The sequence below is a fragment of the Astyanax mexicanus genome, chromosome 18 (assembly GCF_023375975.1).
Source record: "Astyanax mexicanus isolate ESR-SI-001 chromosome 18, AstMex3_surface, whole genome shotgun sequence".
Classification (NCBI taxonomy): Eukaryota; Metazoa; Chordata; class Actinopteri; order Characiformes; family Acestrorhamphidae; genus Astyanax; species Astyanax mexicanus.
In genome coordinates, this window is record NC_064425.1 from 4832984 (window position 1) to 4847647 (window position 14664).

The 14664-nt window shown below is 40.9% G+C and overlaps 1 protein-coding gene across 1 annotated transcript in view; it reads right to left on the bottom strand.

Moving 5' to 3' along the window:
• Window positions 1–1656: 1656 nt before the first annotated feature.
• Window positions 1657–14664, bottom strand: part of arhgap32a (Rho GTPase activating protein 32a) — a 63051-nt gene continuing 50043 nt past the window's right edge. The window contains exons 16-22 of the mRNA XM_022674824.2: window positions 14370–14477; window positions 12251–12396; window positions 11929–12130; window positions 10083–10228; window positions 9917–9988; window positions 8785–9477; window positions 1657–4993 (exon numbers count right to left, since the gene is read on the bottom strand). Coding sequence (XP_022530545.2) covers window positions 2649–4993; window positions 8785–9477; window positions 9917–9988; window positions 10083–10228; window positions 11929–12130; window positions 12251–12396; window positions 14370–14477 — 3712 coding nt within the window. The 3' untranslated portion in view covers window positions 1657–2648. The remainder of the gene's footprint in view (window positions 4994–8784; window positions 9478–9916; window positions 9989–10082; window positions 10229–11928; window positions 12131–12250; window positions 12397–14369; window positions 14478–14664) is intronic.

A 14664-nucleotide genomic window follows, 5' to 3' on the forward strand; every position in this document is an offset into this window, starting at 1 on the left:
AGGTCAGGCCTTTAAAGAAAGTTATTTTAGAGCTGTTATTTTGAATAGATAACTTTAATGAAAGTAATAGTACAACATAAAAAGGAGTAGACAACATAGGAATCTAGAATAAAGAACAGTACACATTTGTTCAACACTGCAAGAGATTTCATTCTGAATGAATATATTTTTTTTTCTTTGACATTTTATAACCTTTTGTAACCATTTAATGGTCAGTTCAGCCTCACATGACCAAATTTTCGGGTCACTCTCGTCTTCGGTCCTGCTTTGCAAACCCAGGTGAAAAATAATGACGGATCTGATTTCTCTTAAAGTGCCTGTCGTTACGTAACGCACAGTAGGCCTAACCATAAAGTGCTTGCCTATCCAACAACTACAGAAAAGCAAAGATCGCAGGAAAAGATACTCAACACCACAAGAGGCTCGTACAATACAGTATTACTAGGGAAAACAGCGATTTCTGCTCCAATTTTGGCAGCTGTTTTACTTTCAGAGCTACAATTTAATCAATTAATTTCATCTGACCACTCTGATACTGAACTGTGATGCACTTTCACAGCATTAAAAAAAAATACAGGACTGAATCGAGGAAATGAGGAAATGCAGCGGTGCCTCAGTGAAATGTCAGCACGAAAATGAATGTAAAAGCAAGGAAGGGAATTGGTCACAGTATGCATTTGATTTTATATATGTTTAAAATAAATATCTTCATATCTTTATATATATATTTAAAATACTTTGGATTCCCAGATCTCCATTATATGAAAACTAATGCAAGAAGCAACTCAAACATCCCTATTACCAGCAGGTGTGTGTGAAGTGAGTTAATTCCCAAAAGCCCACCCAAAACTGCAGCTTCATGTGAAAAAGGTATGCAATGCATACAGTGCATAAAACAAAATATGATTATTATTCCATATTAAATCACCACCAGTTCTGACATCACTCAAAGATTTGGCAGCCAAAGTCAGGAATACATAAATTCAACATAAAGAGATACAAAAACTCAAAGGCACTATTCGAGAATTCACCATTTTGCACATTATAAACTGTAATACTTCTAATTGTGTTAAAAGACGTCAGAGAAACCCAATGAAGTCAAAGAAGTCAAGATGATAACTGGATGTAGGAAACATAAGAGAGCACTTAAAAATGATGAGTTTCTTTGATTTTACCAAATTGAAAACCTCTGGAATATAATCAAGAGGAAGATGGATGATCACAAGCCATCAAACCACCAAACTGAACTGCTTGAATTTTTGCACCAGGAGTAAAGCAGCATAAAGTTATCCAAAAGCAGTGTGTAAGACTGGTGGAGGAGAACATGATGCCAAGATGCATGAAAACTGTGATTAAAAACCAAGGTTAGTCCACCAAATATTGATTTCTGAACTCGTAAAACTTTATGAATATGAACTTGTTTTCTTTGCATTATTTGAGGTCTGAAAGCTCTGCATATTTTTTATTATTTCAGCCATTTCTCATTTTCTGCAAATAAATGCTCTAAATGACAATATTTTAATTAGGAATTTGGGAAAATTGTTGTTTATAGTAGTTTATAGAATAAAACAACAATGTTCATTTTACTCAAACATGAACCTATAAATAGCAAAATCAAACTGAATTGGGCTCTTAATTTTTTTTTTTAACTGTCTTAAAGGTCAGAGAAACCAATTGAAATCAATGAAGTCACAAGGGTTTATACGGATGGAATCTTTAGTCCATACTCTGCATTCACACAAATATGGATGGAGCTCTGTGTACAGCTGGAAAGTTATTTAATCCGCTCACTAAACTGCAGTGGGAAACCAAAACTACCCGGAATACACATGTAAAAAAAACAAACAAAAAACAAACAAACGAAAAAAAAAAAAAACACAAACTGCGGGTTTGGACTTTTAGATGTAAAAAAAAGTCTCTAAGACTAAACTGATGTGTTTTTCTGTATGTTAATTTGCCTGAATCATTTTAGACCTGGAATCTTCAGACATCACATATGTGGTGCAGATATTTCTGCACTATGTTGTCTAAAAAAAATGTTTCAGTGATCATTGTCCACTTTGGTTGATTTTTAGTTCACTACACAATTTAAAAACACAAATTGTCCCTTACACTTAATGAATTTTAATGGATGGGCCAATAGAAATTGTTGAAAATTACCTGATATAAACTCTTTATACATTGACAGTTAAGAAGGTTTTATCTCTGTTAAGTTGCTGTTTTGAAGATACATGGTTTTCATTGGACAGTGACGACTTGCATCTTGCATGTAAACTACAAGATTAATATATTTATATATATATATATATAAAATGATTTGGGCCATTAAAATGTACTGATACATTTATCTTCACATCTAAAATTTAAAATTCTCAAACAGAACCTTTCTTAGACTCTTCGAACAAAGTGGCTCCAGCAGAGAGGATGTCATTTGATGTGATTTAATATGAAATGATATGACTGAACCCCAGAATGAACTTTCATATTATTAATAAACTTTTAAAGCTCCTTTCTCTTTAATACAGTAATCTCTGAACAATAAAAGACCACTGGCCAGCAGAGGCTGTTTTTTTGTTTCTTTTTCTTTTTTGTTTCTCTTTTTTCCACACTTCTGAGGTTTTACAGTCTGATAAATTCATAAACGCTGTTCATTCTGCATATATCTCTGTCTCAGGCCTAAGCTCAGAGTGCAGAAATCCTCCTTGGCCCACAGCTGAAGAGTAGAGTCTGTTACTGTGAAGGGGCATGCAACCGTAGTTGGGGAAAACGGCAGTACCCATTCGACTGGGCTTAGGTACTTTCGGCTGGACAGACACGTATCCATCCATGTAGTCGGTGCGAGACGGCACATACATGCTACGAGTCCTCGCTCTGCTCTGGACAGGATATAAGGGTCTGTGGTCTCGCTCTGGAGCCATTTTGGCACGGCCGGGCGGCTGACGGCTTTTCACGCTCTGCGATCTCTCCGGCCTCTGCAGATCGTGGCTCTTGACCCAGACGTACTGGTAGTCTTCCTTAGGGCAGCTTCGGAGGGTCTTATACATCTGCTTATCCTGATATCGAATAGAGCCGCCATCCGAGGAATCGGGATGTTTAAAATCAGGGCAACTGTATTCCTTATGCAGGGTCAGGTTGCGTGGCAGTGGCTGGGCCTCCAGCACATGCTGTGGGTAGTTGTACATGGAGCGGCTCTGCTTTAGCCTGAGCGACGCTTTGGCACCAGGACCACTTCCCTGCCTTTCCAACTGCACAGGGAGCGATATATCCGGCTCAGAGAGCGGGTGCTCTGGAGAGTAATGGGACACCATGGTCACTCTATATTTCCCGTCAGCTCCTTCCGTAGAAATCAGCAGATCTTTGCCTGAATCGGACTTGCTCCTTGTGTGCATTGTTTCGTGGCACCTCTGGCTCCCTTTCTGATGACGTGGGTGAGCTCCAGCAGGGTCCGGCAGTCGCTTTTTCCCAGGATTTCCGATTTGCCGATTGGTCTGAGCGAAATGTTCAAAATGATCAGGCAAACCAGAATCGAACACCTTGTACAGAGAGCTGTTCTTCCCTCTTGGTATCTGGCCAAGATCTTGCTTTATAAAACTTCCTTCTCTGCTGAACGGTTGAGGGTTGAGGCACGGGTTGGGATAGTTTTCGATGCTGCTCATCACTCTCCCGGAATGAGGAGGTGGCCTGCGGAGGGTGTAGGAGTGGCTGTATCCCTGGCTGTTTACTCTACTGTACTGATCCATGTTGTTGTACCGAGCCTCCGAATAGGGACTGTACCTATACTGAACTTTCCCGTCCTCGAAGTAAGGCCGTACGTGGTGGATATCTGAGGGAACTGGTATCTGGTAAGGGTTGTTCTGGCAGGAAGGGTGCTGGAAGAAGTAAAACTTGTCCTCTGGTGGAGCATGCATAGAGCGTACCCTACGAATGGTTGGGTAAACCGAAGCGCCATCCATTGGAGGGTATCTTGGACCGCCGTGTCTGTAAAGACGACTTGGAGAGTATTCATCCCTTGGTTGACCTTTGTATTTGATGGACTGGTGGAGGGACCTTGGTGCCAGTGTGTTGTAGTGGTCCTTCGAGATGATCTTGGCCTGGTGCTGTACATAATCAGGCTGAATGTAGGAAGTGTTCTGCCTCAATGGACTTGACCAATGATGGGAGTACATGTGTCCTAGAGATCTCTGCATATTGTCTTCTTTGGGGCTGTAGTGGTAACCTGAACTCGGAGGTGTAATCGGAGCGTGTGGAAGCACCTCGTGGACAGAAGCTGGCATGGAAGCTTCGGCTAATATGGCACGGAAGTTGGATGCGTTGGCGATCTGCTTACTGAGAAGAGCAGCTGTGGCTGTGTGGCTCTCAGTGGTGCAATGGAGAGAGCTCTCAGCCTGGGAGAGAAGTTGAGAAGGTTTCGGACTGTTAAATGACTCCATCTCAGAGCTTTGTCCTGGGCCTCCACCATCTGTACCAACTCCAACATGGCGGACGTTCTCTCTCATGGATGCATGGCTCTCTGACGCCTGGTTTAGGTCAACACTTTTACCAGCAGGCAGGTCCTGGGCGAGCATATTTGTTCCATGACTTGTAGAGGACACATCACCTCCATCAGAATAGCTAAGTCCACTCTCGCTGCCATGACAGGCGAATGTGCTCTGCATGCTCCCGGCGTCGGTGCGGCTCCCGGTGGAGATGGTGCTTGCGGGAGCTGCGAAGGCTTTGCAGTTGTTGCAGCGGTCCTCTCTAGTGGTGGAAGATGTCTGAGGTTGTAGAGAAGAGGGTGGTGGCCACTGCAGTAAGGAGAGAGGATCCTGGAGATGCACTGGAGAAACAGGAGTGGGCGGTTCAGAGCTCCCTCGCTTTCTCAGCCGGGTGGCCTGTTGCGCAGACTCAGCCAAAGCCAGAGCCAGCATGCGGGCAGCACTCTTCACTGAAGGCTGAGGGGTTATGAGGGACACGGATCTCACCAGGCCTGGAGTGCAGTCGAACATCACTGCACCTACAAATCACAAAATAAAAGATTACATATTTGAAGCAACAGCTAATTTGAGACCTCATTATGTGTGATTCCAAAGAGCATGTGAAAGAATACTTTTAATGCAGGTTTATTTGTGTTTTGTGAGCATATAGTTTTGTACATTATGTTCATCCATGAAATACTATCAAAATGTAGAGAGCAATTACATCAAACAAACCTATCAGACCACTCTTTATTTAATTAATGTATTAATATTAATATATTCACATTATAAGGCGCACCGGATAATAAGCGCATTATGAAAAACTAGTAAGGAACAGGGGTGTCGCCATGTTTCCCTTCTAATTCAGCAGAGAGCTAAGTTAAGTAAACAAAACTGTAATTCTTAAAAAAAACTATGCTGATCCAACAGTGCTAGCCAGATTTAGCAGCAGGCTAAAAGAGCTAGCACCTAGCGCAGTTAGTGGGTAAAGCTTATGATGCTCCAGCAGTGCTAGCTGGGGTTAGCAGCAGGCTACAGGCTGATTATACTCATCTCTGAATGGCAACTAAGCTAGCACTTAGCGGCTAATGCTAATGCTGCTCCAAAAGTGCTAGCCAGGGTTAGTAGCAGGCTACAGGCCTATAATACTCACCTCTGAATGGCTAAAGAGCTAACACTTAGTGCGGTTAGCAGCTAATGCTAATGCTGCTCCAGTCTCGGTGCTGGAGAACTAAACTGAAACTCCTGTTTAACTCTGTACTTCAGCAGAGTGTCTTTATGGCACTGACAATTTTGGGGGAAATTTAAGGATTTTAAGTGCACCTTGTAGTCAAAAAAATACCATAATTCAAATATTTTGTTTCTTCCCAACTTAGGAATACTACTGTAAGTTAGAGTAGGTCTATGGGCTATACAAAACATGTTCACAAAGTTCTTTACACAAAATCGCGCTCACATAAAGAGATCTCACCAGCTCTATTCTTGCCAGTTTCAATTCCTTTAAGAATGAGCCATTTAAGGGCTCTGTCACTTTTATGCTAATAAGCTGTTGCTGGCTACACCCCACCCATCCCCATGTTTATGCTGAGCATACTGTCTTGATATTCTCAGAGCAGTCTGCCTTGAAGTAGTTCACACACAACACACGATTCTTGGCACTTTTTGCTGGACATGACCATCGAAAATGAAATGGAGCCATGCTGTTCTGTTCTCTCTGGCTGAGAGAAAGTGTGAGGACTCGTGTTGTTCTTTGCAGCCAACAACACAACACTTCATGTGTGGGTTTCTACTGCCTGTAGCCATAGTGCTTGGCATCTAATGCATGGTGCTTGTAGAAGCAGAGGAGCAAAATGGCCAATCTTCATATAATCTAGTGGGTGGGGCTGTGGTGGGGTTGAGAGAAGTCCTGCAGCTTTTGCTGCTGCGCCTTGCAATATGAGTAACTATAGCCCTTATATATATATATATATATATATATATATATATATATATATATATATATATATATATATATATATATATGAATACTGTAGAGTGAAGAATAATATTTATCCCCAATGAATTGATTTTTATATGTTAACTGGAGAACTAGGGCAATTATGATACACTGAAAAACGGCTGCTTAAATACTGTAATGTCTAATACCCTAATGGCTTCAATAATAACACACTGTAAATTTATATTAAACTTGTGTTTTACTTGTGCAATAGAGCTTTTGAGAGATATCTCTTTTGAATGCTTACATTTTTAGTATTTCAGGTTCATTTATAGTGTTGGAACTATTTAAAATATTTAGTTTAGTTGGCATATCTCTTTTAAGTGTCTCTAAGGTTCTTCAGCTGTTTTTTTTCTGCTAATAAAAAGTCTGATTTCTTCATATATTGTGTAAGTTTGTGGGACAAAATAAACCCAATAGTAATCAAAGCCTTAATTTAAAGCCTTAATGTTTAATAATAAACATATTCCTAACAGTACAGTAAGTCACAACCCTATATTAAAGCCCATTCATGAAAAAAAAATAATAATATTAATAATAATAAAAAAAAATACTGTGATATACCGTGAAACCGTCATAATCTTGCAAAATACAAGCTTTTCTAGCTGCAACGAATGATTATTTTGGTAGTTGACTAATCTGCCGATTTTTTTCTCTGATTAATCGATTAGTCAACGATTATTTCTGCCATTCTCTCCATATTTGCTTGCTGTGGTTATGGCTCCTGTTTCGTTTGTAGATTTCTCTCTCAGTTCAAAATGATAAAAACTGCTAAACATGGGATTTAAATGGCATTTAAATGTGGAAAGTGCTGGTATTTAGTGAGGAAATGTGAAATTTGTTGTGTTTGTGCGCAAGTCGAGTTGATTGTAAACTGTGTTGTGTTGTGATTGAGCCCATTACCCTTCTCCCATTGCGTTTCTGTCCACAGTAATTTGTGCACTGCTACAAAAAAATAATGATTAGTCGATAATGAATATTTGGAGTCAACTAGACTAATCGTTGCAGCCCTAATATACACAACACAATAAGGGAGCCATTCAAACAGCTCATAGAAGCATATGAATCCTAAATTAACTTTTTTTGCGAACGATATGTTGTCCGAGAAAGTATTGAGATAAACGATATTGATGGCATTTTAGGAACAATTAAATGGCACTAATACTGATGACATAATATCATAATAACGGGCCTAATTTTGGAACCCAAACTGTTCCAAAAAAGTTCCAAAGTCCTTGCCTCAGCCTTCACTCTACAACACAAACCTAAGAGACACTAAAGTTAAGTGACTTCTTTAAGTTTGTTTTGGTGATTTTTCCTTTTTTCTAATAAAGGTACGTTGTTATGACCCCTGGTCGTATTGGTTTTTCTTTGTGTGTCCTCTGTGCTGTTTGTGTTTGGTTTTTGGTTGTAGGACCATGATTGGCCACTGGGGGCGAACTCTATAAAAGGGCAAGAGGAAACATGACCTGGGAGAGACGTTCAGGGCTCCTCCCCTTTCCTGACCTGGAACAACTTCCTGCTCAGACCAACCCGGCACCTCCATTTTGTATTCTGTGTGTTGCTTTAGTTTTTGCTTTAATATACATTAGTCTTTGGGTAACGTAGGGGGTGAGTGCCATTTTGTTTTGCTACCTTTTTGTCCTGTTTTGGTGACAGGGAGTCAGGGTAGTTTATGTATTTTGTTTTCTTTATTTTTGCAGGTTCAGTTAGTTTTCTGTTTGTTGTTAGTTGTTTTTATTTGTTATTTTGGACTATGCTCACTCCTGAAGTCACATTCCCTTATTTTTATCAATAAATTCATCCTGTTTTGATTCATTTTCAGTGTCTGGTGTTTGGTCTGGTAGAGGGTCTGGGGAGAGAGACCACTCTCATTTTCTGTTACGGCCTGACCCTAGACCGGGTCATAACAACGTTTTAAGTTAATTTACTCCCTGTGTCTGTGTCTCCCTGTGCTTCTGCACTACCGGGTCACACAGTCACAATATATGTATGTGCATTTTCAATGTGCAAACACAATGGGCAATTACACGATTATTAAAATGACTGAGGTCATGTTCATTTATTGAACAATTGAAGTCGATAATGTAATTATTGTGACAGGCCTAATCCTAAATCTTAAAACACCGAAATCTTTCATTCAAGTTACAAAAAAAAATGATGCATGGATTTTTGTTTTATTTAGTGTGTCTATAGGAGCAGTAGAGACCCAAGTGAGACCCAAAAAAGTGAATTTTGCATAATATGTCCTCTTTTACAGGGTCCAAACCCTGTTCTTTTACAAGGGTAGTCATGTGTTTAAAGTTTAAATGTAAAAGGTTTTTCTCTACTGACCTGATTCTTCTTGCTTCCCCGGCTGGGTTTGCTCATTGTGGGCTTTTGCTGAAGCTTCGCCCTTTGTCTGGCTTAAAGAAAGGGGCTTCTGTTGACATTCATCAACCCTTATAGACTCCCCAGGCTTGCTCAGAGGTGAGGTCACTTCAGTAGGAGGTACTGGCAGACCTTTCGTCTCCAAATCAAGCTCATTGTTCTGGATCTGGATCAGGCCCTCTGGAACGCTCTCGGAAGACTCCAGCTCCACCTTGGCTTTAACGGCTGGTGCGAATTTCCCTGAAGTTGAATGTCTGTGACTTGCATCATCCGTGGCCTTTGGCTTGGCTTCGGATGAAAGCACGGGACTGGTGACTTTGTTTAAGGGTTCAGACTCACTGGAGCTACCTCCGTTCCTCCGTCTGCTGCCTCTCTTTCTCCCGTCTGATACAGTGGTCTCAGCTGGAGGGGCACAGCTCTGAAAGGACATGGGGTCAAAGTCTGGAAAAGCCATGCCAAGATCAGCATCAGCAGAGTGTGGGGGCGAAATGAGAGCAGGCACACAGGAGGTAGACACAGCTGGGTCCTTTCTGCTGTCTTTGTGGCTGGATGAGAAGTCTCGGTGGGCTCGGTTGTTCAGTAGCTCCTCGTTGAAGGAGGTGGACAGGGCATCGCTAGTAGAGCGAGGTCTGCGTGGTCGATAGGCTCCGGATCCACCTAAAACAGCAAGGAAGTTAGTTTTAGTAAGTAGTTGATTTTACCAAATTGAAAACCTCTGGAATATATTCAAGAGGAAGATGAGGATGGTCACAAGCCATCAAACCAAACTGAACTGCTTGAATCTGCTTGAATTTTTGCACCAGGAGTAAAGGCATAAAGTTATCCAAAAGCAGTATGTAAGACTGGTGGAGAAGAACATATGCCAAGGTGCACGGAAACTATCATTTAAAACCAGGGTTATTCCACCAAATATTGATTTCTGAACTCTTAAAATTATTTATGAATATGAACTTGTTTCCTTTGCATTATTTAAGGTCTAAATTTCTCTGCATCTTTCTTATTATTTTCTGCAAATAAATGCTCTAAATTACACATTTTTATTTGGACTTAAAATAAAAGAAACATCCATTTGTACTTAGTCTAGATGTGACTTTACCTTCAAGGTTATGTGAGGAAAGTGATTCTTCACTTTTAGCTGATCTCAGTGTTCCAGAATCTCCTCTACCACCTGGAGAAACACGGCAAGACTGTGTCATTTCAGGATCTTTTTAAGTCTTTTCAGCAAACTGAAAATTTCACTTAAAAAGAAATCAATTCCTAACCTGGGAGTGCCATGGTCTTTATCTCATTGGGCTCGCTGGGATGGCGGTGCAGTTTACGCTTGGCTGTGGTGGAGGATTTTCCCATATTAAAGAATGAACGCCAGCTCGCCACAGGAGATTTCTTCACCTTGGTCTGGACCTTCTTTCTATGAGCACATGCAATATTATAGCAAATTAAAAACATGTACATAGACTGATGCACACATATGATGGCAACTGCTGATGGTAGCATTTTAAAAAGCAGTTAGGAACACAGAAAAAAAGTGTTAAAAAAACAGAATATGTTTTATACTTTACATTCTTCTAAATAAGTATCAGATGTATCTTTAAGGACAGATCTGCACACTCTTGGTATTTTAATCTCAGTATCTTCATGAGGGAGAGTCACCTGGAATAGTTTTCTTAGCATCTTGAAGGAAGGAGTTCCTGGAGGTGCTGAACAATAGCTGCTGCTTTTCCTTCACGCTGTGAAACTTCAGCTCATCCCAATTAAATCACCTCAAATCACCACTTTTTTTTTTTTACTGTTTACTACGTAATTTATTATATTAATATATTTCAAATATGTATTTTTATTTATAAAATTGATTAAAATCATGAAAATATCCCAGAGCAATTCTAAAATTACTTCATTACAAATGCAGAGATTCATAAATATTCAACTCATCAGTCTTTAGATCTTCATTTTTTCTAAATTTCTCTCTTGTAGAGTCATTTTCAATATGATATAGGGAGACAACACTATGAAACGATTTGAACCAGAGACTGTAAAAAAAGATGGAGGCCGTTTCTCCGTTCCCATTCATTCAATGAAAATGAAGCCAAAATCTTCCTCCATGTTGCCGATCCTGAAACCCGAGTCTGCGCAGTAGAGCCCAGAGGAGGGAGAAAGGCTGTGGAGAGACCGCCTACTCATTTAAATAACCCCGCCCCTGAGGACTGCCTCGAGGTCACAGGCTGCAGAGCGGAGCGGAGTGGAGCTGATGGTCTGTTATTGGTCCCGCCCATAACCAGCCCGTTAACAATAACCACACCTTTTTTGAATAGAGCTGAATAACATTTTAAAAAACGAATTCTGTGGGGATATAAAAATTTACCAATATAAGCAGAGGTTACACTAGCTGCTGCATTTAAATAATGGAGGTAGAATTACAGTATATTAGAAAAAAACGTGATTGAAAGTTGTTTGTTTTGCCATTGAATCTTATGGGGATGGGTGGGGTTACGCTGCTTTCTGAAACCGAACAGCAGGGGGCGCCCGACCTGTGGTGGCTTCACTTTTGAGAGACGATGCTCTGTCCAGCTATATACAGTCTATGATTTGAACCATTTGGCAAAAAATATGAATCTGTAAAACATTATAAACAATGTTTAAAAGATCATTTGATTAATGTTTTGTGATCACTATTATTATTTTTTGTGTTATATAGTTGGAATGTGATATTCTTCTTGTTCTATATAACAGATTATTTTATTATTTTATTATTAAGGTAGAGGCTTTATTTAAGCCCATGTTAGGTTTTTGCCTTTACCTGCACTGCATTTTATAGCTATTTGTATTATGTGTATGTTTTTGTTTTGTTTTGTTTGTGCAGATACTCTAAAAATACTCTAATTACATATGTGTCCCTTAATTGTTTTCATGCCTTTAATATTAATCTACAATGTAGAAAATAAATTAAATAAAGAAATGAAGAAAAACACTGAATGAAAAGGTGTGTTCAAATGTTTGACTGGTAATGTACATGTTTTTTTTGTTATTGGACAGCGATGAAATATGTCTATCTTTGGAGAAAGATTTTTTTTTTACTGTACATGATGGATCAGTTCACCCAAAAGCACACACCTCTCCATGGGGAACTCAATGACTGTGTGAAATCTTCCCTGCAGGGCAGCGGGTCCCTCTCCAACCTCGATGTACTTGCTGTCTGGAGATACGGGAGAGACGAGCTGAGCCTGGGTTCGAGCCTGCGCCTCCTCCAGAGAGAGCAGCTTGGTGGACGGGGAGCACACCAGTAAAGATTTGGGCCGGGATAAAGTGCTGTGGCCTGCAAACACAGATAACTGAAACATGTTAATTTAAGAGCCTCATTAGATAAGCCTCATTAACAGAAATCGATCCAGGCTAGCGGTGTGATTAAAATGTGCTCGGTTTGTTCTGTTAGTACCTGTGCTCTCGCGGATCAGAGTGCTGAGTTTGGGGCTGAAGAGCACATCAACGTGATTGAGGATAAACTCCACCACCACTGACTGAATGCGAACCTCCATAAACGCGGACGTCCCACTGAAGCAGGCTGACTCGATCTGTTTAGATCTGCAGCACAAATTAAGGAGAAGAACGTTTTTTTAGTGGGTTTTATCCCAAAACGCTACATAGTAAAAAAATGTATACATAGTATAAGTGCTTATAAATTAAAAGTAGACCTTATTATACAATATACAGACATAATGGCCATTATTTTTATTAGCAAAAACACCAGCTTAAAGTGAATAAGCTAGTACATTAACTTTACAGTTTAAAACTGTTTAAAAACGGTATCCCATGATTTTTGGCATGTTGTCAGTGTAGATGTTATTACTGTATAAGTGAATGGAGGCAGTGTTGCTGCCAAAGTACTAACTATAGCTGAGCACATGCTAAATACAACTCTGGAGGTCTCAGCCTGGAGTGAACTTTAAATCTTTATATAAACATCTATATATATATATAAATCTGCTTTTACACTCACTGACTAACTCACACTAGTACACACTCGCTCGCACACATTCACTTTGTGCATTCACTCGTACACTCACTCACACTTGCTCACACTCACTCGGACACACTCGATCACACAATCCCCAATTTACACACTCTTTAGTACAGTCACTCACACACTCACACTAGCAAGCACTCGCTCACACACTCGCTCGTACACACTCACTTGCACACACACACACTCATACACTCGTACTCAATCGCCAACACACTCGCTTGCGTACTTGCTCACACTCTGAGTCACGCTTTCTCACACACGCTCACATACATTCACACTTGCTCACACTAACTTACACACACTCACTTACTTACTAACTCACACATTTACTCCAACACACTAGCTTGCACACATTCACTCACACACTTGTTCTCACTCGCTAACACACTCGCACGCATACTTGCTCACACTGTCAGTCACGCTTTCTCACACACACTCGCATACACTCACACTTGCTCACACTAACTTACTTGCACACTCACATACTCTCACTTACTCACTAACTCACACACTCACAGACACACTCACTCAGACTCGCTCGCACACCCACACACTCACTCACTCATACACACTCACACAACTTACACACACTCACTTACTTGCACACTCACATACTCTCACTTACTCACTAACTCACACACTTACAGTCGCACTCACTCGGACTCGCTCGCACTCACTCGCACACCCACACACTCAGCCTACTCCCACTAACGCACACACCCACAGTCACACTAGCAAACACTCGCACGCATACATGCTCACTCATTCACTCGCACACACACCCACCCACTCACTCTCATACTCGCTCACACACTTACTCCTACACACTCGCTTGCACACACTCACTCACACGCTCTTTCTCACTCGCTAACACACTTGCTTGCATACTTGCTCATACTCGCAGTCACGCTTTCTCACACACGCTTGCACACACTCACGTACTTGCAAACTCACATACTCTCACTTACTCACTAAGTCACACACTCGCACTCATAGCCACACTAGCAAACACTCGCACGCATACTTGCTCACTCACTCACTCACTCGCACACTCACTTACTCTCATATTCGCTCACACACTGACTCATACACACTCACTTGCACACACTCACTCACACACTCGTTCTCACTCTTTAACACACTTGCTCGCATACTTGCTCAGTCACGCTTTCTCACACACGCTCGCACACACTCACACTAACTTACTTGCACACTCACATACTCTCATTACTCACTAACTCGCACACTCACTCGCACACTCACTAACTTACTAACTCACAAACACACACACACTCACAGTCACACTTGCAAACACTCGCACGCATACTTGCTCACTCACTCACTCGCACACACACCCACCCACTCACTCTCATACACTCTCGCACACTCACTAACTCTCACACACACACACACACACTCACAGTCACACTAGCACACACTTGCTCGCACACCTGCTCACACACTCACTGGCACACTCACTCACTCGTTCACTAACTCACTTGCACACTCAGTACATTCTACGGCAGCTCACCTGAGGAGATTGGGAGCCCAGACAATGGCCAGGTTTTTGCAGTGCATATTTGTGACATAACTAAAAGTCGCCATCCGAGCCAAGTGCCTCATTAGAAACTCCAGAGTTCTGAAAAATTAAGAACAACAGGAGGTTTTGTTAAGAGATACAAGTTTAATCTCAGCATTAAACCCATCTTCTAATTCTAAAAAAATGTTATATATATTTATTAATGGGATGTACGCAGTCTACAGCAGTGCAACATTAGAGTGACAACAGAGTTCAGTTCTGTTCTCCTCTCTGCCACTAGAGTGCG